The sequence below is a fragment of the Dama dama genome, chromosome 18 (assembly GCF_033118175.1).
Source record: "Dama dama isolate Ldn47 chromosome 18, ASM3311817v1, whole genome shotgun sequence".
Classification (NCBI taxonomy): Eukaryota; Metazoa; Chordata; class Mammalia; order Artiodactyla; family Cervidae; genus Dama; species Dama dama.
The window spans coordinates 94,680,922-94,707,557 of record NC_083698.1 but is presented as its reverse complement, the minus strand read 5'-3'; the positions used below and the strand labels follow the sequence as shown (position 1 = coordinate 94,707,557).

General features: G+C 40.4%; 1 protein-coding gene across 2 annotated transcripts in view; it reads right to left on the bottom strand.

Annotated features, from left to right (window-relative positions):
- Nucleotides 1-26,636, bottom strand: part of NUP205 (nucleoporin 205) — a 98,469-nt gene that overhangs the window by 3,788 nt on the left and 68,045 nt on the right. Inside the window, exons 35-43 of one of the 2 annotated variants that reach the window (XM_061165873.1) lie at nt 26,442-26,568; nt 24,429-24,505; nt 22,117-22,245; nt 21,774-21,900; nt 18,177-18,343; nt 16,460-16,583; nt 15,848-15,976; nt 15,205-15,278; nt 14,058-14,644 (exon numbers count right to left, since the gene is read on the bottom strand). In XM_061165873.1, coding sequence (XP_061021856.1) covers nt 14,492-14,644; nt 15,205-15,278; nt 15,848-15,976; nt 16,460-16,583; nt 18,177-18,343; nt 21,774-21,900; nt 22,117-22,245; nt 24,429-24,505; nt 26,442-26,568 — 1,107 coding nt within the window. In that variant the 3' untranslated portion in view covers nt 14,058-14,491. Of the gene's footprint in view, nt 1-14,057; nt 14,645-15,204; nt 15,279-15,847; nt 15,977-16,459; nt 16,584-18,176; nt 18,344-21,773; nt 21,901-22,116; nt 22,246-24,428; nt 24,506-26,441; nt 26,569-26,636 lie in introns of those variants that run through there. The other variant, XM_061165875.1, reaches the window with a different exon arrangement.

The window sequence follows — 26,636 nt, the reverse complement described above, 5'->3', positions numbered from 1 at the left end:
AACTTGTTCAGGGTCTTTCATCACAGGAGCACAGGACAACCTAAAGCAGATTCACACTCAAAAACTAAAATATACAAAGACATAAAGCAAGAGACTGTCACACAACTGACAGTGCATACGGCTTAGCTCTCTGGCACGGGTGGAGTCTAATGGGCAGGGCACTTAAGACCGCGAGAACACAGGTCCCCTAGCCAGCTCTGAATCCGTGGCAAGAGACACATGCACAACCTTTAGAGAACTCTGGTGTTATCTCACTGGGTGACTGTCTTCCTGAACAAAAACTGCTTCATGAAAATCCCTTCACACCAAAAGAGCTTCAAAGTTCGTTCAGCCTGGGAGTTTTAATGATGATCTATAATTTCCTGGTTTCTGCCTCCCCCTCCCCCCAGGTGGGATTCCCTGGTGGCTCAGATGGTAAAAAATCTGCCTGCAATTCAGGAGACCCAGGTTCAATCCCTGGATCAGGAAGATCCCCTGGAGATGAAAATGGCAACCCACTACAGTATTCTTGCCTGGAGAATTCCATGAACAATAGAGCCTGGTGGGCAAACAGTCATGGGGTCACAGAGAACTGGACATGACTGAGCGTCTAACACTTTCACCCAATAATTTAAATTGTCCAACTGAACACCTAACTTCTAATTTTATAAATTTGAATTTGCAACTGATTTTTTTTATCATTTTCTTTAGTCACTGTTGCTCCTAATAAATACACAGCAGAGGTTAATATAGAAACATAAAGCACCGCACGTAGCACCAGTGGTCATATATGGCATGGTGGAATTGTCTTCAAGTTGGAGACGCACATAGGAGAGAGAACACAGCTGGATCCTTACTAAGCCTGAAGCTTACTAAGCTTTAAACACCCATGATTTAAATGGGTTTGTTAGTAGGATGCAAAAAAGAGACTATCAAGTCTAAACACAGACCATTTTCTGAACATTTGATTATTCAAACATAGCTTGTGAAATACTTTTATCAACGTGGCACTGAGAAGCCAAAGGATTTTTTTCCACGCCTATGGGTTGAAACCAAGTAGTAAGAGTTTTTCCAAATCCATAAAGAGTATTAAATTTGCTTAAAAGAGAGGGGGAAGAAATCATCTAAGAATGTTAGCTCTAACACCAAACAGAAAGAACAGAAGGTTGAAAAATTTCAAGAAAAAGAAATTGTGCTTCTATCACTATCTAGCTGTGTACCTTCAGGCAAGACACTTAACCTCCTTGGTGCTATGCCAATTTGAGGCTCCTGACTTACACAAAACAAATATCATGGGTCTCTAGACAAGTCATCCAACTCCAGTTTCAAAATACTGCTAGGTCTACCAATGGGATATTGTAAAACTACATACATAATGCAAGAGAAATGGTGCACTTGAAGAGAAGTTGGAGGAAAATGCATGACAGTAAAAAGCATTTGTATGTTGTTCATGGAATACTCAATAGGCAAGTTTACACAGTTAAGAAGTTTTAATCAGAATAAATAAAGGATTTAAAAAAATGAAATCTATATGTGAGGAACGGTGACTGAGAAGTTAGATGGGAGTCAGAGTTCAGAGGGTCACGAATGAGCCAGAAGCCTCTCCACAGGGCAGGAATGCTTACCTTCCTCCAGGTCAAGACCTCAGTGGTCCATCTGGATGGATGGATGCTATCGCCACAGTCCTCCCCACATTACATGGTCCCTCCCACCCCCAGCACTCCCCGCAGAGAAGATAAGCAGAAGGAAGGGAGTGCCTTCCTCCCAAGCTCAACACTAAATACATCATGATTATGTCCTTTCTGCAATGATTCGGAGACTCTAGGAATATGTAACTGCTTCTCACAAACATACTGAGGACAATAAATGGTAAAACACCAGAAGTCTGGGGACTGAGGAGTGACATGAGCAAAGCTACACAGAGCACAAATGGGTGAGAAGAAATCTGAAAAACACCCTCCCAAATACATCTGGCCTCTAAAGGTTTTGATTAAAGGATTGCAGTCCCTTATATACCAAAAATCAGTTTCACATCCAGCCCTGTGAAAAGATTTCAAAATGGTCTCTTTTCTTAAAGAATTTATATTTTGTACAGAAAGAAAAGCTACACAGTAAGTACAACAGTTACAACAACAGACAGGACCCTGCACAGGACCCTGAATGTAACAGATGCATGAAAACCAGAACTGGGTCATGCAGTAAGTAACAAAATGAATGATACAGAAGTGCTTCTTTTGAGAAACCATACCTGAAAGAGATCAGTGTACCTCAACTTGTTATTAAAGGCTCTAAAGATGCTAAGGAAGTGTTAAAATTTAAACTGGCAAGGAACATGACTCTGGAGAATCAAGATACAAGACAGGAATGACAATGCGATGACCTGAATAAAAGAAATAGGCCCAATGAGAAAAGAAGATCGAACAAAAAATGGAGAGAAATACCAGTTTGGAAAGCTGGGTGGAGCTAGCTGATGGACTTCAAAAGCCAGCAAGTGCCTTTAGTTCTCATGCAAACCGGTAGGAAACCACTGACTGCTCTTCACCGGTAGCAATGTGATGAAAGCACCGTTCTGTCAGCATTCACCTGACAGCTATACCCAAAAACAAATGAATAAACAGAGAGCAGAGAAGGCACACAAACACGAATGGTTTTTCTTCTTAAAAACCAAGATCAATGGAATAGAATAAAGGGTCCAAGAATAAAGCTTTACATTCACGGTCATGTGATTTTCAACAAGGGTGCTAAGCAGCCAATGGTAGAAAGATGGTCTTTGCAAGGAATGATGCTGGGACAACCGCATATCCCCATACAAACGAACAAAGCTGACACCTACTTCACATCACAAACAAAACTTAACTCAAAAGGGATCAAAGACCTAAATATAAGAGCTTAAACTATAAAACTCTTTTAAAAATGGATAAATCTTACTTTATCAAAATTTAAAGTGTTTGTGTTTCAAAGAATACCAAGACGGTGAAGACAACCACAGAATGAAATATGTGCACATCATGCAGCTGATACAGGGCCTGTGCTCAGAATATATAAGAAATTCTTGACTGAATGATAATAAGACAACCCAAATTTAAGAGCAAAGGATTTGAATAGACACTTCTCCAAAGAAGAAATACAAACAGCCAACACACACATGGAAAGGTGCTCAACATCATTAGTCATTAAGGAAATGCAAATCAAACCCACAGCAAGGTGCCTCATTACATCCACTAGGACGACTTGAACGAAAAAGATGAGCGAGTGCTGGCAAGGAGAGGGAGAAACAGGGACATACGCTGCTGGTGGGGATGTAACATGATGCAGCCACCATGGAAAAGTCTTGCAAAGCATCCAAAAGCTGGGCAGAGTTACCATCCGATGCACCAATTACACTTTAGGATATATAAGCAGTAAAACTGAAACATGTATCTACACAAAAACTTCTACATGAATGTTCACAGCAGGAGTATTCATAATAGCCAAAAGGTGGAAACAACACAAATGTCCATCAACTGGTGAATGAATTAACAAAACGTGGTGTAAGTCACACGATGCAATATCGCCATAAAAAGGAATGAAGTACTGATCCATGCTAAAATGTGGATGAACCTTGAGAACATTATGCCAAGTGGGAGGCAGTCAGAGAAGACCAGATATTATATGATTTCAGTAAAAGAAAAGTCCAGGACAGGCAAATCCAGAAAGACACAAAATGAGTGATTGTCCAGGTTGGGTGTGAGGGGAATGAGAAATGAATGCTAATGGTATGGAGTTTCTTTGGGAGACAACGAAATATAGTTCTTGTTTAACCACTAAGTCATGTCTGACTCTTTGTGACCCCAAGGAATGAAGCATGCCAGGCTTCCCTGTCCTTCACTGTCTCCCAGAGTTTGATCAAACTCATGTCCATTGTGTCAGTGATGCCATCCCACCATCTCATCCTGTCACCCTCTTCTCCTCCTGCCTTCAATCTTTCCCAGCATCAGGGTATTTTCCAATGAGTCAGCTCTTCACATCAGGTGGCCAAGGTACTGGAGTTCAGCATCAGTCCTTCTAATGAATATTCAGAGTTGATTTCCTTTAAGATTGACTGATTTGATCTCCTTGCTGTCCAAGGTGTTCTCAAGAGTCTTCTCCAGCACTACAATTCAAAAGCATCATTTATTCTTCGACACTCAGTCTTCTTTACACATCTAACTCACATCCATACATGACTACTGAAAAAACCGTAACTTTGACTATACACAGACCTTTGTCAGCAAAGTGATGTTTCTGCTTTTTAACACTCTAGGTTTGCCAGGGCTTCCCTTGTGCCTCAGCTGGTAAAGAATCTGTCTGCAGTGCAGGAGACCTGAGTTCAATCCCTGGGTTGGGAAGACCCCCTGGAGAAAGGAAAGGCTACCCACTCCAGTATTCTGGCCTGGAGAATTCCATGGACTGTATAAACCATGAGGTCACAAACAGTAGGACACAACTGAACAACTTTCACAGGTTTGCCATAAATATCCTTCCAAGGAGAAAGTGTCTTTTAATTGCATGTGGAGCCCACGAAAATAAAATCTGTCACTACTTCCATGTTTTCCCCTTCTATTTGCCATGAAGTGATAGAATCGAATGCCATGATCATAGTTTTGTCAAATGTTGAGTTTTAAGCCAGCTTTTTTCACTCTCCTCTTTCACTCTTATCAAGAAGCTTTTTTAAGTTTATCTTCAATTCCTGCAGTTAGTGGTATCACCTGCATGTCTGAGGTTGTTGATATTTCTCCCAGCAATTTTGATTCCAGCTTGTGATTGATCCAGCCTGGCATTTCACATGATGTACCCTGCATAAAAGTTAAATAAGCAGAGTGACAATATACAGCCTTAATGTACTCCTTTCCCAATTTGGAACCAGTCCATTGCTCCATGTCTGGTTTTAACTGTTGCTTCTTGACCTGCATATAGGTTTCTCAGGAGACAGGTAAGGTTAGATATAAAAATTAGATAGTGGTGATTATTGCACAAGTCTGTGAACATACTACTACACCCTACACTTTAAATGAGTGAACTGTATGGTTTCAGAACTACATTTCAAAACTATTAAAAAAAAATAAAGCAGGATTTGGGACTTTTCCAGCAGTCCAGTGGTTAGGACTCCACCCTCCCCCTACTGGGGGGCAAGGGTTTGATCCCTGGTTGGGGGATGAAGACCCTGCATGCAACACAGCCCAGCCAAAGCAAATAGTAAGAACGGGCAGAATATCAGCTATATGGGATAAAACTGAGAAAATCAAAGACAACTTTGAGGTTTCCAGATTGGACAAAAGTTTAAAAAGAATGGAAATGTCAGATGAAAAACTGAGGACCATTAGACTAAGGCTTTGTTTTGTACATGAGAGGTCTACTGAAAATGCTGTCAATTTTGTTTTTTTTTTTTTTTTTATGTATAGACACAAGGGGCTTAGTTACAACACTGTATCTATTAACATAAAGAAGCACCAAGTCTTAAAAAGTAGAGACAGCTCCGAAGCAATCTGACTCCTCTCAATGCTGCTCAACATCTGCACCCAACAAAAAATTACTATGTGTGTAGCTCCATAAATAAAGCTACAATTTTTATCTGGAAATGGTTACTTGCAATAGTCCAGAGTGAATACTACCTGACATGTCTGAAATAAGACCCATTAAATCACATTTTCAAAAAGTACACACCCAAAACAAGTTACAACATAGAATCTGAACCATTTTATATTTGCCGAGGACTTACGAAATCTAAAAATAATCTTGATTGTGTTTAGCAAATATAACTAGCATTCAAAAGGACACCTAAAAATGTTTCACAGTCTCAGATGAAAAAAGCTACACACTGACAAGAAAACCAAAAGTATACATTATCTTACATTAATAAAAAAGTAAACTGATAATTTTACTTCTCAAGCTTAGTCTCAGCTATAGAAGCTGTCAGAGGATCTCTTTGTTCCAAGGAAGCAGGGGAAAAAGTTACCTTTTTTGCAGCTTAGTCTTTTAAACACTCAACACTTGGTGTAGAGATAATCATCAAATGTGTTTAACAACTGCTTCAGTAAAAATAAAACTCAAATTCTATCCCCCTCTACTAACACTACATAGAAGTACATTTTTAAGGTGTAAGCTAGGTTTTATATTCAATAATTTTCCTTAAAGAATGAAGAAAGTACAACAACCAAAAAAAACCTATTAATTCTTCAATTGAGTCAGTAAATTAAACAGGGACATTCATGGAAGTTAGCCAGTAACACTCTGAAAAGCAGGGCATCAGGTAGAACTGGTCTGCCTATTTTCAAAGAAGCTGATTCAAATATTCAAATATCTTATGAATATCTGACAGGAGTAACCAAGCAAAAAAGGAATACCTAATTATAAATAAATGAAATCAATCCCAAAGTACTAAGTGCCATTTGCTTGGGAAATCTAACTATGAAGTATGTTTCCTCTTCCTGTGAACTTTATGATCTAGTCTAGAAAGACAAGACAAAATAAAATGCACTGTTCATCAAGATGCAGTAAACAAAACACAGCACATTAGCAAATGATCTGAATGGGCCACATAGATTTAAGTGCCTTGTGTTAGAAATCTAATTCATATTAACATGTAAAAGGAGAAGTCATGATCACTAGATGGGAAAAAGCACAATAAAATTCTACTGCCAATCTCAATAAAAACTCCTAAGAAACAGAAGTGAGTAAGTGAGCGAGCATTGCTCAGTCATGTCCGACTCTTTACGACCCCATGTACAACACAGTCCATGGAATTCTCCAGGCCAGAATATTGGAGTGGGTAGCCTTTCCCTTCTCCAGGGGGTCTTCCCAACCCAGGGATCGAACCTAGGTCTCCCACATTGCAGGCGGATTCTTTACCAGCTGAACCACAAGGGAAGCCCAAGAACACTGGAGTGGGTAGCCTATCCCTTCCCCAGTGGATCTTCCCGACCCAGGAATAGAACCAGGGTCTCCTTCATTATAGGTGGATTCTTTACCAACTGAGCTATCAAGAGAGTTCCATGAATCTGTTAGAAAATATCAGAAACACAAACATCCTACTAAAACCTGAGAAGCATTTCCACTCAAAGCAGAAACACTCACTCTACTTCTACTACAAGTCCTGACTTGAGAGTGAGAACAGGAGAGCAGGAAAGAAGAAAAGAACACAGAACTGTGATTTTTGTCTTCCCTGGAGATATGAGTGCCTTCATAGTACTGCCTTCTCCGAAGTGAATCTACAAACTACTGGAGCTAAAAGATAGACAAGGATGCTAGATACATAATCAATATACCAGAATCGTTAGCATTTCTATACATCAGCAACAACTAACTCGACAACGGTGAAACTGACTCATCCTAAAACTAAGTACCCTTGCCTAGTTTATGATTAACCAAGCTCTTTATCCAAAACTTCATTCCTGGCAACTCAAGACTCTCGCTCTGAGACTGCCCATGTGTCTATCCACACATACTGTACTCTTTTTCCTCCTAATCAACACGTGACTTGTTTCACTACAAAAAACAAACAAAAACTTCATTCCGTTTTCTTGTTCCTTCTGACCTCAACCCTGTGCTAAACGAACACTAATCAACCAGTGTCAGATGACTAAAGTTGTTGCTAATGCTATCATTAAAAAAACAAGGTCCTACTGTACAGCACAGGGAACTACAGTCAGTACCCTGTGATAAACCATGTGGAAAAGAGTACGAAAAAGGATGTTTATGTGCACATGTGTGGTTGAATCACTTTGCTGGACAGCAGAAATCAACACATTATAAATCAACTACACTTCACTAAAAAATTTTTAAATAGTATAATTAATGTACTAAATGTGCTACTGTCAATAACATCATTAATGTATGAAAAATTGCTGTTGTGCATAACATCACTAATATACAAACTCAGGTTCCTTCTCCAGGATAAGATGAGCTAACAGACTCCTGAGTCACAGGCCACAGAACTGGAAACCAGGAACAACCCTGACTCCAAAACTACAACTAAGAAAGGTCACAGAAACATCACAAGACAATGACCTAGCTTCTTTGTTCTTCCCCTTCTAAAAACCCCAACCTCAAAGACCAAGCTGGAGCAGATCTGAGCCGTGTCTCCCACTCCCTTGCTTGGCGCCTTGCGATACAATCCTGACTTTGCAGCGAACACTGCTGTCACAGTTTACTTTTCTCTAGAGCAGGCACACAAGCCCTCTGCTCAGTTATAATGTAATGATAAAAAGGGTGTCACGTTAACCAACAACGAAACTAAAAAGCACCCAGGCATACTAGGTAAGACTAAACACAGTAAAAGTGAAGGAAAAAAAAAAATACTAGGCAGAACTAAAAAGTATCTGGAAAAAGCAAGACTATCACTAAGAAAATTAAAAAAAAAAACAAAAAAAAACAACTCTGATGAAAGACCCTAAATAAATGGGAAGATGGATCACAACAATGTAAAGCTTTCAAGAGTAAAGTCATCAGGATGGCTTGTGGGAAAAGGTGGGAGATGGGCCACTAAGTGGAGCTGCGAAGGCAAAAAGGAGGACAAAGGGGAAGTGGGACGATGTGACAGCAGGAAGGTCCATACCCTGGGGTGGACCAGTGAGATTAGCCCAGCAAACCACAAGTGGTTATGACTTGATGGGGAAGGACATGGGGAGCACCCACAGATTCTGAGCATGTGAATAAAACAGATCCTCCTGGGTGACTACTCTGGCAGCTGCAAGACAGGACAGAACAAAGGGTGTCAAGGGAAACACAACGAACCAGAGACAACAGCCTTGCTATTCTACAGCCGAGCAGATTATATTGGGAGTGCTATGTTTAAAAAAAAAAAAAAAAAAATTCAAAAACTAGAATATTCAGAGAAGGATTACCATGAAGAATGAGTGGAAGAAGAAAAGATGGGTAGCCTAAAGACAAGACTGGTGGGAGCAGGGAGTTAGAGAGTGGTACCAAGGTAATGCTCAGAAACCGTAAAAGATCGTCACGTGAACCAGAACTGCTTTTTAACATCAAAGAGTAGAACCAGGTAAGAAGACATTGACCAAAAGTGAAAGAGGACCTGAGGAAACAGGTCCTGCTGTAACTGGAGGTGACTGAATATGAACTGGATGCCTCCTCAGAAGCAGAGACTTAAGCACCATCATGTTCAACTAGAGAATCTAAAATAACTTCTCTAATTCATACTTACTAGGCTAGTGCAGCCAGTCCAAGGATGGAAGGAAGAAGACCTGCTCTACAAACTTGGCAATGGAAACACAAAGACAGAACCTGTCCTAAGGTTAAGTAATGAAGACTTGATGGCTTAAAGCAATACTAACTCTTACTGAGTGCTTACTATTCGCAAGGCAGCATTTTAACTCCTTTTCAGTAATTAATTCATGGTCTTCACAACCCTGTTAAAGCAGGTACTATTACTGTCCACTCTATGTTGGGGAAACTGAGGCACAGAGCAGTTAAGTAACTTGCCCAAAAACATAAAGCACGTAAATGTGCCAGACACAGCAAGTAAATGATATGAAGAATGAAGGAGAGAACTAAGTCAAGATTATGTCAATATTTCAAGTTAATGAAAGCCAGGGCTAGGGGAGAAAGAAGTTAGGTGTGGAGTGCGGGGTGGGAAGGGAAAGAGGTAACAGGTCCCCCACATGTTGGGTCTAAGATAGAGGGTTGGACAAGAGATGTTCAGGAGGCAGCTGATGATGGGGAACTGAACTCAGAGAAAAGGACTCAAGGTAGTTTTGGAAGCTGTCAACGGAGGTGAAGACAACAGCATGACAAGGAACACGTCCCCTAAGGGTGCTGAAATAGAGAGTCAAGGTCTGAGCCCTGAGAAACAGCCAGAAACCAAAAGAAGGGAACAGCAGCCAGTACAAACCAGGGAGATTAGATAAGGCAACTTCCCAACTGGTGCACCGAGATACTGCTCCTCTCGGCCCCTGGAGCAGCCAGGACCCAGGGCTTGTCACCTGTACTCTGTGCAGCTTCTTCCAAAAAAACAAGTCCCAGCGTGTTCCACTGTGTAAGAATATTGAAAAGCACTGAGATGCAGGATCCAAAAGCTGAGGGAGGACAGATTAAAGAGGAGGTGAATAAGAGTAACAGAGGCTGCTCCTCTGAGAGAGAACAGAACCAACGCATTACCCCATGAAAGTGCATAAGGCAGCACACACAAACCACCAGCAGAGCCCATCATATCAGGTTTCCCTTGAAAAGCTTTGAAAGTTTCCTTAAATCACACTGTGGCTACACCATGCTGCAAGTGAGGAGGCCACTGCAGTAAAATCAAGGCAGAAAGAGGCGCCAGGACCACAGGAACAAGTTTCGACATGTAAGGAATGGATAATGCGCAAATACTGTAATCCAAAGAGAAATGAGCAATGAAGAAAATATATTAACATAAGCAACACGATCAGGTGCAGTGGTTCTCAAATGGTGTTCCAGAAAATGACAACTGCAGGAAACATCTTGGAGGGTTCCAAAATGGGTGGTGGCAATGAACCCTCCAAGATATTTACTTGTGACTTATTCCATCACTTTCCAAACCTGTTCCAGCACCACCCTTCTGAATCCATGTCCTCCCAGTTACCAATGAGCTACAGCTGAAGTAGGAGACTCAATGACATCATCTTACACTTTGGGGCCCATACTGTTTTTAACCTGAGTGCTTCCTACAATTACAAGGCAGTAATTCAGGCAGTTTACTGTCAGGGATACCCTCTTTTGGTCTATAAGACTGAAAAATCAACTACCATCTCAAAAAGGACAGAGGGACACTTTTTCTTCTTTAATCTCTTTGATAAAGAATATAACGTTTGGAACGAACACAACATTGTAATTATTCTCCAATAAAAATTGAAAAAAAGTTTTTTTTAATTACCCCAAACTTGGAAATAAAACAGAAGGACAGCATCTCCTTTCAGCATGCTGGAGGAAAAAAAAGAAAGTAACATTTGGGAAAGTATCTCGTCCCAAGAGTACTCAGTTTCCATGGGCCACCTGGAAGGTTTTCAGAATACTCGCCTCTTATCACTCAGAACTTAAGAATCAAGTTTTGAAAGCACAAAAGCCTGAGAGGAAAGACTTTCACGCTGAAAGTTGGCAAGTCCTCCTGAAACCTTCAACAAGGCAATCTTTGCCAGAAAACCTGTTTCTAACTTAAGGAGAGCCATGAGAAATAATTTGCTTACTCATGGTAACACTCATTTTCTCCCAGAATGAGCATTCTGGAAAAATTACTTGTTCACCGCGGCCTGACTCACGTACGTCAGCAACTAGCCGTCCTCAATCTGGAAGCTATAAAAGGTCTGAGGAGGGCTCCCTCGGTCTCTAACTCCGGCGGCTCACGAATTCCGTGTTTATCACTGGCCTTCCTGTGTTCTCAAAGATGGCAACCAGCAGGGCTCCAAGCGGCAGACGGGGTACGTGTTTAAGTCGGGGGCGGGAGGGCCGAAAAGTCATTAAGGAGCCTGAACACGAGGAACGCACACAAAGCACGCGTGGCCCATCACACAACAGATTTGAAAAAACACCTATGCTCTGACACCTCAAAAGTTACGGCGTCAGAAAAACGCTAGTGAAAGGATGAGTGAGGCAGAACAAAAACCCCCACAGCCCACCCGGAAAGGCGACGAGCTAGGCGCCGGGGTTTGCGGGACCCACGCCCACGCCCCCCCAGACCGGCACGAGGTCGGGGTGGGGGCGTCTGGAGCCCCCGAGAGCCCTGGGCCAAGCTCCGGCTCGCTCCTCGGCAGCTCCACTCACCAAGAACTGGAGCATAGTGTCGGCAAGGAGGGCGCGAAAGGCGGCTGCAGCTCCGAGGGCCGTCGGGACCTACCTCCCCCGGCGCGATGGGCGGCGCCCGCGGCAGACTTCCGGTTCACGCCCCGCTCCGCCTCTCCCGCCTTGCTTCACCCGGAAGCTGTTCCTTGCGCCCCCTAGTGGAGCGCCTGGGGATCACCTCCTGAACTGCCTGTCTGGCGAGAGCGCGCGGGGCACAGTAGGAGCAAGTCCCAAGGCCCAAGCCAGGCTGGAAGCTTTGAACATTCAGATTTTAGAGCCCAGTGCTCAAGTACCGCTCCTATAAACTTGGGTCGGGGCCTAGTAGTCTGTATGATTACCGGCATCCCAAAGACCAGTCTTTGAACTCCCTGACCTAGAAGGACCACAGGAGGTCTTGGTTCCCATCCACACAGGCAAAGCAGAATCACCTGTGGAGCTTTTGCGACATACTCCACTGGGGCTTCCCAAGTGGCGCTAGTGATAAAGAACCTGCCTACCAATACAAGAGTCTCGAGTTTGATCCCTGTGTGGGGAAGAAATGACAACCCACTCCAGTATTCTTGCCTGGGAAATCCCATGGACAGAGGAGCCTGGCAGGATACAGTCCATGGGGTCTGGAAAAGTCAAACACAACTTACTGACTAAACAACAACCAGTTTATCAAAACTAAAACCCTAATAACTAGCAAGAACGTACTCACCTCTTTTTGATTTTCTAATTCCAGCAAACTAACTCAGTAAAAGCAACACATTAAGATCCTATATTTATTTAGTATTGTTGAGGAATGGGCTTCCCTGATAGCTCAGTTGGTAAAGAATCTGCCTGCAATGCAGGAGAACCCAGTTCAATTCCTGTAGTAAAGATCCCCTGAAGGGATAGGCTACCCACTCCAGTATTCTTGGGCTTCCCTTGTGGCTCAGCTGGTCAAGAATTGGAGAACAGATGACCTATGCTCCAAAAAAGTATTGAGGAATAGATGATCTACGCTGTAAATGCTTAAAAAAAAAAAAAAAATCTAAAATCTTTTTCAATCTCCTTTGCTTTGCTGAAGAGCACATGCAACATCCACCAGCCTCTCTCCCGGTGTCCCAGGGAACAATGCTGAGTCAGGCGTGTGCCCTAAGTGTTAGCCTCTCCCTGTTATATTTATTACACAAACAGCATTTCTCGTCAGCCTTTAAAGCAATATACAGTGCAGCTGCAGTTCTTCCAGCTTCTCTTTTCCAGGCACTTCTCCACTGCCCCAACTTCTGATCCCCATTCTGCTGTTAATTTTGGAAGAAATGGTGGCAAAACAAAATAATGAAACTCAGTAAATCCCAAATCTTAACTATCCCAAACTAGCTCTCTGTCCTGTGGAAGGCTTCACACATCAGAGGTTTACAAAATGCTTTGATTCTGTGCCTCAGGCTCTTTCCTGATATTTCTGTGTTCATGCCTGTGTTCCACATGATAAAGCTTACCATATGCCTGATTAGTGGAGCAACAGTCAGGCTTACTGGAGAAGGAAATAGCAACCCACTCCAGTATTCTTGCCTAGAGAATCCTGTGGACAAAGCAGCCTGGTGGGCTGCTGTCCATAGGTTCACAGAGTCAGACACAACTGAAGCGACTTAGCACGCGTGCACGCACTGGGAAGGAAATGGCAACCCACTCCAGTGTTCTTGCCTGGAGAATCCCAGGGACAGAGGAGCCTGCTGGGCTGCCGTCTATGGGGTCGCACAGAGTCGGACACGACTGAAGTGACTTAGCAGCAGTAGCAGCAGCAGCCACCAGGCTTACTATGTCTTGGACCAGTTACTTACTCATCCACATCCCTCCAAGAATGCTCCTTATTAACAGGATGCTTTGCAGTGAAAGATTGATGTTTGTCAGTGTTAGGCAGTAGATTAATTTCAAAATATAACAATGACTAAGTCTTTATAAATGCCTAAAATGTCATGGACATTTTATTAAGAAGAAAAATTATAGAATTAAGTATTAATTTTCTGCCACTACTTGAGGGTCAAGACTCTTTCCCCTCTCAGCAGTCTCTTCTATATACCAGGCTGAAATAATTGGTAACTGGAAAGCAGCAAATGGACTTTCAGATGATGTAGTCACAGGCACATAAATACTACCAGGCAAGAAGTAAGAGTGCTAACAGCAGTCACCCTATTAACTATGTGTAAAATACAGGCAGATGATTAATTTGAAAAATTTCATAATTATTTTAGGGAATAAATGCAAGTGATTATTTCATCATTTACATGCAGGAAAGAAAAAAATACTTTTAGTAAAGGGATGCCTTGACTTTGAGACATTCCTGTAACACAGTGTATTGAATATACTTTTCTATTAAAAAAGCATTATCATAAAACATGTTATATGGCTACAAAGGAAGGAAAAATAGGAGTTTTTCAGACTATGCCTTTAATTTGGCACTCAGAATAATACCCCTGGGGAAAAACCAGCACTGTGGAAAGATTCTTGAATTGTTGAATTCCTGACAATTCCTGATAATGCTGACCATTTTCTAGATAAAATTTCAAGAGACTGACCACATGTTTGTTTTTTTTAAAAAGTTTTTTTTTTTTTTAAACTAGTGAGCATGGCACCAGGCAAAGAAGTTTACAGAAAAGAAGTCCATATATAAAGAAAGAAATAGCAAAATATCTTCTGTTCATAATTTAGAAGGAAACTATAAAAAGGAGACAGTTTTCCCCAATTTGTCTCTTCCTCAGAAGAGTATAAGCATAGGCTCTCAGTTCCGTGATATCCTCAGCAGGCCTCGGATGCGTCTGACGAGAGCTTGTATGAAACTATAGCGAGATCGCACTTTTGAATACAATCCTTCAATGTCCAGAAGTTTCTTCTGTAGTGATTCTCCAAAAGCGCTGATAGCATCAGCCTGAAGCTAGAAGTAACACGGGTGACATTTCATGATTAAGTAGTCTCAAATATTTCTTTTATTCTTTGTCTTCCTATTTAAAATACCTTTGAATTTTTGTAATGTGATCCTTTCTCAGATGCCAAATTAACTCAACATTCACATTTTCCACCCTGAAGTTTATTGGTATGATAATAACGTTTTTCCTTCTTGTATAAGTACATACAGTTTTAAATTTGCTTTAAATTGCAGTAACTGTTGGTATATGGAGTTTCCAGACCATAACGCATATTAATTACTGAACTCTTACTACTTTCTAGGCACTACCCTGGCGTCTCACACATGAAGGCCTCATTTAATTCTGACAAAACACTTCAAGGTTGAATTATCACTTCCATTTCTGAGCTGAGGAAATGGAGGCTCAGAGGCTAAGTAAGTTGCTTTGAGTCACATAGCTATTAGGTTGCTATCCCAGAATTCAAATCAGGTCTTTGCATGCAGCTGTGAAAACTATCATCTTACTCACGTACCAGGCTTTCCCTTTGTACTTGCAAAAAAAGAACAAGAGTATGAGAACAGAACGTTACCTGGTCTATATCATGCTGGCTCACTGTAGTTAACCCACTTCTAAAATCCAGACTGCTTTCCGAAGCAAAGGAATCTAGAGATAAAAGACACAGTCAAACTAGGTTTGCAGGTGTCTCCTCCACAGAAGAGAAGAACCCAATGACAATGAACCACAGCGTCTGTGACCAGGCATGGGTCAAAGCTGAGGACTCTCTTAGCTTTCAGTAAATGGAAGCCCCTAGGAAGCATTTTGATGTTCCAGGCCAGTGTTCTCAAGCTTTCCTTCTGTTTCCTGCCACATAAGGGATCCAGTACATGCTCATCAGTCACAAAAGATCCCTTTAGCAATGAGCAGCGTGGCCAAGGCTGACCCATCTCCACTCCTCTGGACCAGAGGACTCTGGACCTGCATCAGCCATTAACTGCAAGAAGCTGAGGAGCAGCTGAAGACAGCCTCTAAGATGCTCTTGTGCTCTGCACAATCTCCTATGGACAGAAGGGAAATACAAAAACTAGCTATGCCTAGTAATTAAGTAGTTACTTAGTTACCTAGTCCATGCTCTGTAATCAGAACAGTCAAAAGTCGGTTAAATGTAACTAGGTTTTCAAGGTGCTAAAATCTGCAGGCATCCTTGGTTCATTAATTTTCAGAATAAAGTTTACCTTGTAGCCTTCTGCTTTTAAATAAGGACCTGGAGGCAAATAAGGAATCCTGAGAATCGGTGGGTGTGCAGTGTAACAAGTAGTACTCCAGATGGCGCCAGAGAATAAACAGGCAGGTCTCTATGATGACTACAGGGGAGAGGCCAGATTCAAGGAAAACAATCTCATCACACAGTTTCACAATCCAGTTTCTGAGACTGCACCACTCAGTGATACACCCACAGCCTGAAGTGATACACACACCTGAAGTGATACACCTTCAGTCTAACAAGCTGGTTGTAAGGTCTCTCCAGAAAGCAGCATGCTGTGCTGAGAGAAAGGAGGTCAGACCCTGGGACAGAGCTAGCAGAGCCTTCAGTGTCCTGACCTCCTGTCTGGACACAAAGTATCTGCATATATTATGAGGATTACTAGTTACTCGAAAGAGTAAGAAAAAATTTTCCATTAGAAATATGTCAGGCATTTACCTAGAAAAAAATAATGATAATCATGCCCCTTTCCATTTGGTTCTGATACCCAAATAATGTGAGAATAAGAGTTCCTGCATTTGAAGATTCCCTTAGAGGTCACCCTTCAAGCACCCTGCAGTCTCGATGACTGCATTAAGGATACAAGAACAAAGGGAAAGCAGTTTAGCTCGATTGTTGATCAGCTTCACCAAACGCCGTCTTGCTAGAACATATTTCTGGGCAGTGGAGATTTTATCAACACCAGCAGGCATCACGGACTGACATAACTAAAAAAAAAAAAAAAAAAACACAGCATTAAGAATGACATATATTGTAACAAAAATGTAATGAAAATCTACTATAAGCAGTCATTTGTGATAAGTACTGTGAAAAACATTCAAGTGAATTTAAACATCCTTGCAGACAAGAGTTTAGCATCTAGTTAGGAAGCTAGTAATTTAAAAAACAAGAGCCAAAGCAGCAGTTGAATTCATAAATGAATGTTCATCTGTGGCTTTTTGCAAAAGTCCAATCCCTCAAATATACATTTCCAATCTGTTGATGGGCCAACCAACCCTGAATTTCCTGTCAAATTAAGACAAAACAAAATGAAACAAAACGGTGCATTTTCAGTGGAGAATATCTGTAACAGCCGTCAGGTATCTTCTGAAGAAAACACAAATGAGACTTGTAGAGCCTAACAAATGTAGGATCATAAACCAGAAACTCCCCTGGCCCCTCCCCCATGTGGCATGCCTGCACGCACATCGGGTCGATTTAACCTGCAGACCCTGGGTGCGGCAGCAGGCGTGCCGCGGTGGGCTGGGGAAGTGCCACGTGCTCTGGTGAGACACTGCAGCTCCTCCTGCGAGTGCCAGCGTCACCCGTGAGCCACACGCCAAGGGCAAAGGCTGCTGGGTGCACACCACTCAACCTCAGGGATCACCTGAGCCCACTCAGTAACGCCTGCCCCCACCTGTACTTGCTGGCTTTGGGTAAACTATACCCTCTTCCAGTGCCTCAGTTTCCACATCTCAGAAAGAGGAGGAGCAACAGTATCTGCCTCATGTATTCAGGTGGCGCCTGGAGCTCAGGGCTGGGCACATCATGAACTCTCAATACATGCTCCCTAGAGTTATCAAAAGGATGCAAGGAGGGAGTGGAGTGGGCTCTGACTAGTCTTGACGGTGACATGCTATAATTCAGAAGCCTGGTGTGAACCAGGAATGGAAGAATGGTTCACCAACCAGGCCGCCACATAGGACGCCAGGAGGCTTCAGCACTGGCCACGGGACATTTTACAATTCAGCTGTGCCAAATGGAAAGGAAGGCGGGCTGCTTAGGGAGCAAGCCCAGTAACTCAGCCTCTTCAGTTACAGTAAGTGTCGGGGAATGGTTCTGGGTCATTGAGAGAAGGTGGTCAAGTCTGACAGGTCATCCCATTTGTCTGAAAAATTCACTTAACAGATACTGAAGGTGTTGGAGGGACAGAGACATCTTACCTAAGGAAATCACTTCTAACTGAAAAAGCATCTGCAATAGAAACCTAAGTTTCTCAGCAACCTAAGTTTCTCAGCACAGATGTTTACAGTATAAATTATCAAATTCTTTATTCAAAGGCCAGTTGCTTTTCTACTGAAAAAAGCAGGTGGTTTTCTTGAACAGGTACAACTTTTGGTCACTCAGTCAAGTTTCCACACTTATGAAGTGTGGTACTTAGGTGAGGGACTCTTCTTCAAGCCACCACAAAGAGTCAGTGGAGTTCCTTTCATCTCACTGCATGCATTATCTTTACTTACCAGCCTGACACTGGTCCCCTGCCTTATCAGGAAAACCAATGGCTTCTCAGAAGTCTCCATTGCCCATAATAAGATTCATACCTCTTTTATCTCATCTGGGGGAAGCTGCTCGACGTTCTGTAGCTTGTTGACACTCCGTCGATGACTGTCATAATAGCTGAAGAAATCATTAGCGCTCTGTCTCAGCAGGTAGACGATAATGCCCAAACCAGGCAGGTGCCAGTATGGAACCACTGGAGCTTGGGTATCTAATGGAGTTGATTAAAAAAAAAAAAACCAATGTTCTACCTACAGCCATTTTATATGAATTTCAAATGACCTGTTTTTTTTTTTCTAAAAGGAAAGCCCAGGAATTTAAAGGCATGTAAACTATTATTAAAAACAATCCAGGACTACTTTTAAACACCACTAACAGTTCAAGTGACTGAACTGAACAGTTCAAAGGCGTGGTTAGGAGCTACTGTAATGAGGTAGGTACATAAGGATAGAGCCTTGAGACAATAAGTAAGTCTGGCTGATGGACACTGAGAAAGCTAATCCTTTACTGGGTGAAGACCTCTTTGAGAATTCAATGGAAGCTATAAACCTATACACCCATCTCTCTACCACCCACCACCCCGTATGCACAGATATAGCTTACAGTTTCCTGACCCCCAGGTGAATAAGTCCTGCCTCACCCTATGGCTTTACTTATATGGATTCATTTCCAATCTGCATCTTTCTGGTCGCTGAGTTGCCAACTCAAAATCATTCTTCCAAACAGACAAGTAGAATACTAACACATAACTAAAAAACAGGTAACAGAATTTTTAAAGCTTAAGTCTTCCACCACAATAGTTCCATTTGGCTAGCAAAACAAAATGATCTGCCTTTTACGTGACCACTTTCTGATGAAGGTAGAAAGGAACAATGTGATGCTGGAAAAGCTGTATGTAAAGGGAAGTAAAAGTAGAGAGCAGCAACGTCATTATTCTAGACATGGTTTGTGTGGTGCAAATAAAGCAATTTCCTCTTGCAACGAAGGGATTTCTTTGAGAAACACCTTAGTAATTTCACGTTTAATTTGAAGACAAACTTTGTTTAATGGCCCCAACTGCCATGAATACTGAGGGAGAGAGATCTACACTTGCTTCCTTCACTGCCATCTCCCTGAACTTTGCTCCAAAGTCGGATCTCACAGACCTTCACATGGAGGGGAAAAAGAAGACTCCTTTGTCAATGGATTTTGCCTAGACTCATCTGATTTGCCAGGTCTCCTTTACCAGTCTTCAGTGAGGGTGTGACAATCTTTATGACACAGGTCATCACAGAAAGCCTTCTCTTAGTGAAATTAGCTATGCCAGTCCCCGGATAACATTTGTGAGACCTCAACTTGGTAGGAAGTGAAGTGAAGTGAAGTGAAGTCGCTCAGTCGTGTCCGACTCTTTGCGACCTCATGGACTGTAGCCTACCAGGATTCTCAGTCCATGGGATTTTCCAGGCAAGAATACTGGAGTGGGTTGCCATTTCCTTCTCCACAACTTGGTAGGAAACTAGCCACAAATACGATGGTCTAATGCTGAGAGTAATTCAGATGTCTTCAGGAATTCTTATACAATAATTTGCTCCAGTCTGGAAAATATTCAGAGGCACTGGACTTAGACATCTGATGAGGATGGCTCATGAGATATTTAATTACAGAAATAGATTCTGCGGGAAAGAGAACGAGGTCAAGGAAATAGAAGTGCTACAGCAAGGTGTCCCTTGATCACAAGGAACAGTAAATATACTAGAGGATAACAACAATATAAGAGCAATAATAAAAATAATGATAGCTAACACTGATGTTGTGCTGTCAGGCACTGTTCTAAAGCACTTTATACTTATTAACACATTTAATCCTTACAATAATTCACTAGAGGAGACCTTGTTATTACTTCTACTTTATAAACAAAGAAACTGAGTCACAAAGAGATAAGTCATTTTTCTTAAGTCACCTGTAGAACTGGGATTCATATCCAGGCAGTTCATCATCAAACTGTGCTCTTAACCCTAGGTTAACCACTAAGTTAAACTGTCTCTCTGTAACTATTCTAGAACCTACTAAATACCTACCCATTTATATGTCTAGAATTGGCAGGGAAAAATATGCTTATTAGTCCTTAAAAAAGTCTGAAGAAAAATAAATCCAAATTTATGTGATCAGTTGATTTCTGACAACATGTACCAAAGTAATGAAACCAAAAGATAAATCTTTTCAGCAAATGGTACTAGACCTGGACACAGGCTCATCACTAGTCATCAAGGAAATGCAAATTAAAACCATAATGAGATATCACAACACACCCACTAGAACAGCTGAAACTTAAAAAGACTGACAAACCAAGCACTGGCAAGGATGTGGATCAACTAGAACTCTTTACATGGCTGGTAGAAATACAAAATGATTTTCACTTTGTAAAACAGAATAGCAGTATCTTACTTAGTTAAACATATCACACAAGCCAGCAATTGCATTCCTAGGCATCTTATCAAGGGGTATGAAAACATACATCCACATTAAGATCTATATCCAAACATTCATAGCAGCATTATTCACAATAGCTAAACATCTGGAAATAACCCAAATGTCTATCAACTAGTGGATACATAAATTCATATGGAATACTAGCCAGAAATAAAAAGAACAAAACAGTAATACACACATAAGTGGATTTCAAAAACACTGAGCTAAATGAAAGATGTCAAAACACAAAAAAGACATGTTGTATGATTCTATTTATACGAAATTCTGGAAAAAGCAAAATAATAGACACCTTGACCAAAGGGTCAAAGGAAACAATCAAATGCAAAGGGACAAGAAGAAACTTCAAAGGATGAGGCAATTATTCTATATTTTGGCTGTGGTAGTAGTTCCACACTGCATAAAACTATAAAAATTACTCAAACGGTCCACCTAAGATGGGTGAATTTGGTTGTATTTAAATAATACTTCAATAAAATTCTCTTAATCCCACTACCTAGGACATTTACAACAGAGTAAGACAAACCCCAAAATGATTCTCAAAAATCTCAAATAGAATGTTTCTTGAAATCACCAGTCCATCACAATACAACCACCAAGATCCAAAATGGCTTTTGGCTTTTCAGTGTCCCATGGAAAACGGCTTTAACCAATCCATAATCCTGCCTTAGATTGCTAATCTTCCCTACTGGGTCATTAGGAAATCCCAGGCTACGTGAGCCTACTAAGTATCTAAATTTTACTGTGCTATGGTATGGAAATTTGGAGTTATCATACAAAATCCAGCTGAGATACTAAAAATTCAGTTTAACATGATTTAACATATAAACTGTCTGCAGTATTTTCATACTTCTCACCTAGCTAGCTTAGTCTCCAATCCCAGACTCTATGGGGTCTCACACACTATATAAAACTATACTCTCCCCACATGGCTCTTCCAGATTTATTCTCAGAAAATCTTAAATTTCTCTATTCTTTCAAGATCTCCAGCTGTATCCAGAGGTCTGGCAACAGTACCTCCTTATCACTTCTTCTTAAAGAAGTCGTTTTTAAAATTCCCCATTCATTATTTGTTTAAAAAAAAAAAAAAAGCTGCACCTTACTGGAGCTAACTAGAGCTTCTCATAATCCTAGCAACTGAATTCCTCAAACACAGAAAGAAAGAAGCAGCTCACCTTGTCGGGGCCCGTCTCTGTTAATGGTTTCTGAAAGGCTGGGGGTGAAGAGACACACAGCATGCTGGAAGGTAGGGGAACTCTGTAACAGGAGTGACTGGCAATATTCCATGACATTAGCACAAATCTACAAAGTGAGAAGAGCAGCAACAAAAACATTAGCTCCCCAAATGCCCCATCTCGTGCAAATCCAGATGCAAGGAGAACAGAGTTAGGTCAATCTGTAAAATTACAACAAAGTCACAAATCAATTTTAAAATTATCCACATGTATTACTTTTCTCAAATATTTCCAGAAACATAAAAACCGTAAAGAATAGTTACATAACTGCCACTCCTCTTACCTGCTGCATAGCCAGTTCGATCTCATCTTTCCTGCTCACTCTATCTCCCTCCACATTATCATCTTGAAATTTAAACTGACGCAGTCTGTCGGAGCCACCAAAGCGACTTAGTAGTCCTAAGCACTGGCGCTAAGGAAATAAAAGACAAAAAATGAACAAAAGTTCACATCTAGCTGGATATGTTTAAAGTTAGTGACCTCTCTTTCTTGAGGGAGATAAAGAAAAACTCAGCTCAGTGGAGAGTGAAATCCTCTTTAATGTGTCTGATTTCTGACTTCCAACTGAGTCAACTATAAGTTATTAATATTAAAATTCATCTTTTTGCAAATGTATTTACTTGGCAGACAACTCATTAAAAGAATATTAATTTTTTTAGCAGTTAACACCCACTGAAGTCTCAGTGTTGGCCCCAAATTTTTTGTATCACACCAAATAATTCCTTAGTAGATACCCATTAAATAAACACCGATCAATAAACAGTGAGAAGAAAATGAGACGGTGGACAGAAGCAGATCTGTGATCATTGTGTCTACCAAGGCTCAAATTTAAAGGCTCTGACTCCTGTGGCTTCTTCTGGGAATGTCATCAAGGAGTGGGGAACACAGAAGTGACCTTGGCAGATAAAATGCAAAGGTCATTTGTTTGACACGTTGGTACTTTTCACCTGAAAATACAATTGTTCCTATGGTTCTCAGAGGGAAAGGACAAGCTTTGCAAAATTGGCAATATGTCCAAAATCAGAGATGTGGGTTCCAATTGCAGGCACATGACTTTTTGCTATTTGTCCTGGGACTAGTTACTTAACTTCTTCAAGCCACTGTGTTCACATTTCTAGAGTGATAATAGCAATTCTCACCTTGTAAAATTATTGTTTGGATTACCCGAGACACTGAATTATATTTAAAGTGCTTAGTACAGTGTTCTGCACGCAGAATGTGCTCAGTCGCGTCTAACTCTTATGACCCCATGGACTGTAGCCCACTAGGATTCCCCCATCCACGGGATTCTCCAGGCAAGAAAACTGGAGTGGGTTGCCATTTCCTTGTCCACTGCACGTAGTAAGTGCACAATAAAAATGTGTTTGAAACATTGGTATTATATACATACACACCTATATACACATACATACCTACATATTATATAATATCTACTTTAAACTCATGTTAATTTAGAGTAAGTTTGGATAAGGCAAAACAGACTAAGGAGACTATAATATAAATTTATTTTGTCAAAACAGCTGGATCTATTTTTAAAACTTACAACTGGCCGTTTGCCACACTGACAGATAAAACAGATGCAGCAACACATTTCCAGAGGCCACCTTATGAAAGATGCATCAGAAATATTTTTTCCTCCCCACCAATTAAAAAAGTTAGAAGACTGAGGGGAAAAAAAAAAAAATCCAGATTATTTTGGCCTGGTTACAGAGAACACAAGCCCTTCTGGAGTGCTATCTGACAATGACTCAAAATGTTCTACTTATATGCCCTGGGTCCCAGAGATAACAGTAATATTATATAAAAATGTATAAATTAAAAAACTGATGGCAGCATTTTTCTTTTGGAAACTTGAAAAACAGTTCACGAAAAGAGGATTGGTTATGACAATTACTGTGCAAAAACAATGGAATATAGATTCTACTATATAAATATAATTCCTCTGCCCCAAAAGTGAAGATGTCTAGATCAAAGCAGGTCAGGAAGCTCCCAGAAGGACTGTGATAAAATACTGAATTGATAAGCTATCTACTATGTTTGAATATATTGAAAGGAGATTATACAACTGGAGGAGAGTTTGAGAATAAATCAGAAGTACAAAAACCAAGCAAATAAAAAAAAGCAACAATTATTTACTCTAGGGAAAACATAATGTTTAGAAAAGTAACATATGGTCCACCCATGGCTTATTTATAAATGACTTTACACAGTAATAATATAATACTAAATGTTAATCTAATCAAAATTATGATATGATTTTTGAGTTGGGGGTGGGGGCTGTTATAAAAGACACACATATCATATGATGGAAGAACAGGAGTAGAGATCTAAATTCTTATCCTCTTTGATGGAAGGTTGACAGATGATTCTTAAAATTGGAAAATCAAGTAGTAGCAACATAAGCAAATTATTTAGAGGCATGAAAGACTCAATTAAAACCATTGCTGGGTTTACGCAAATTAAGGGAGCCGTATAAGGAGGATCAGAGAGGATTGTTGTACTTTACTATAAGTTTTACTACTGCTCTTTAAAAATTTAAGAGTCAAAAGAAATTTTTTAATTTAAAAAATAAAAAAGAAGTAAAGAATCAGCTACCTGGAATCTTCCAATATGTCCCTGTAGTTCCACTAGTGATCCTTCATTTACATCAACATCAAGTTCACTTAGTATACCTATAAAATTTAGAATGTTTTAAAATGTAGTTCTGTAATTGACAAAATATAGACATTAAAAAACTAGGAAGAGTAGTTTTACTCTTTCACATTCTTTAATGCATCAACAGACACAGACTGCCATGAAGGAGGTTTGAGAAATACCTTACAACTTTACAAATTGTTAAGTGTACCACCCACCACACATTCAGTCATATGCAAACTAAATCTAGATTGGATCAGTGATTCAAAAGTGCATTTTAAAAAGTCTTTTGAGAAAAATCTATTTTTTATTTATAAATATAAAACAAAATTTTCTAAACTCCACAGTAAATTACTTTCTCATGAAACAGTTCAGAATATAAAACACTAAGAATGAAATGCATTCCTTTTTTCTTTTAACTCTTCTATGCATCATTTGGACTGTCTTGGCATCATTCAAGGCCACTGGAGTGAACTGGGGAAATGACCATAATAAGCACACAGGACTGAGACATGACAAGGTGAGGTGGAGTTGACCCTGGGATCTCCTCAGGATGAACACAGGCTCTGAGTACCTTAATAAACACTGCACTCGGCCCTGCCAAACTCTCCTCCTCCCAACACAAAGGGCTCAGGCACCGAGGAATGTCCAGAGAGGAAAAATTCCTGGGGGCGCTGAGGCAGAATCAGGGGTTGGCCTCAGACTTCTCCACAGCAATGTAAAAGTGGAGGTAGAATAGCTGAGTAGTTAAGTGCACAGGCTCAGAAGCCATGGTTCCTGGAAAGCGCTACAGTATTACTCGTGTGACTTGGGACAAGCTAACCTCTCTGTGCCTCAGTTTCCTCACCTGTAAAAGGTGGATAATAATGGTTCTAACTCTCAAGACTGTTGTGATGATTAAATCAATTAACATGCTAAGCGTCTAAAACAGTACCCAGCATATAAATGCTTAAAAATATGAGTTATTATCATTAATTTTAGGCCATGCTGTCATTCAAGAATAAGGCAATCTTCAGGTACTCATAAACATTAGAGAATTCAGAGAATGTTATATATTTTTTCTTGGGAGAGAGGACCTCAACACAAATTAAAAATTCCAAGAGATAAATCAAAAGAAAGAACTCAGAAATGGTGAAGTTGTAAGAGGAAAAAAAAAAACTGGTGCATTTCTATGAATCCAAGTAAATATACAAGTAAAACTAAACAGCTGAAGGTATTATGGTTCCAGAGCTGAATGAAAATGATATTTACTTCACAAAGTAAAAATATAAGTAAACATAACGTGAGGGTGGAAGATGTGTAAAGTAACTCATCTTTCACACTGAGTTAGTTGGTTCTGTCTAAAATTTATGTTAGTAAAACAAATTTTTTTAATGACCAAAATACCTTACTAATTATCATAATCTTTTCTTAATCATAGTCATCTTTTAAGAACTAATATCTCTTGTAAGAACTAACATCTCTTGTACACCTGTATTAAATAAAGAAAAGTCTGTCTAGAATTCATCAATGTCTTCAGTTTCTCTTCAACTAGTTTTTCATCTATAAAGTTTACGTAAAATTAAACAGCTGCTTTCTAAAACTGCATGCAAAAGGCATCCCATTTTCATATATTATCTCTATAGGTCTGTTTCTTTCCATCATGCCCCCTCACTCACCAATACATACAAACGCATAGGACACTGGTTAAAAAGCTACTTACCAAAAAAAAAAAAAAAAAGCTACTTACCAAATGTTAGCATTTGGTAATTTCTAGATAGTGGGATTTGAGTGTTAATTATTTTAACTTTCTGAATTTTTTATACTGACCATAAATCATTTTAATAAACATATGACTTCAAAAAAGGTAGTTAACTTTGTTAACTTTGTCCACTCTCAAATAATTCACATACAGCTGCAAAGTAATAATAACCTCATTCTACTAAGTGTATGTCTATAAAGCCGTTGTTTAAAAATTCAACACAATCAACTCACCAGGAAGTGCTGCTTTACTTATAATTCCCGTCAGCAGAGCCAGTTCCTGCAAAGACCCTGCACTAATGTCCTGACAGCGCAGAATTGCTTGTATGGTATCTGAATGAGAAATGAGAAACTGCAACACCTACCAAGGAAAAAGAGAGGGGGAAAGGAAAACACAGAGGTGGAAAAGGAGAAAAGTATATTATAAAT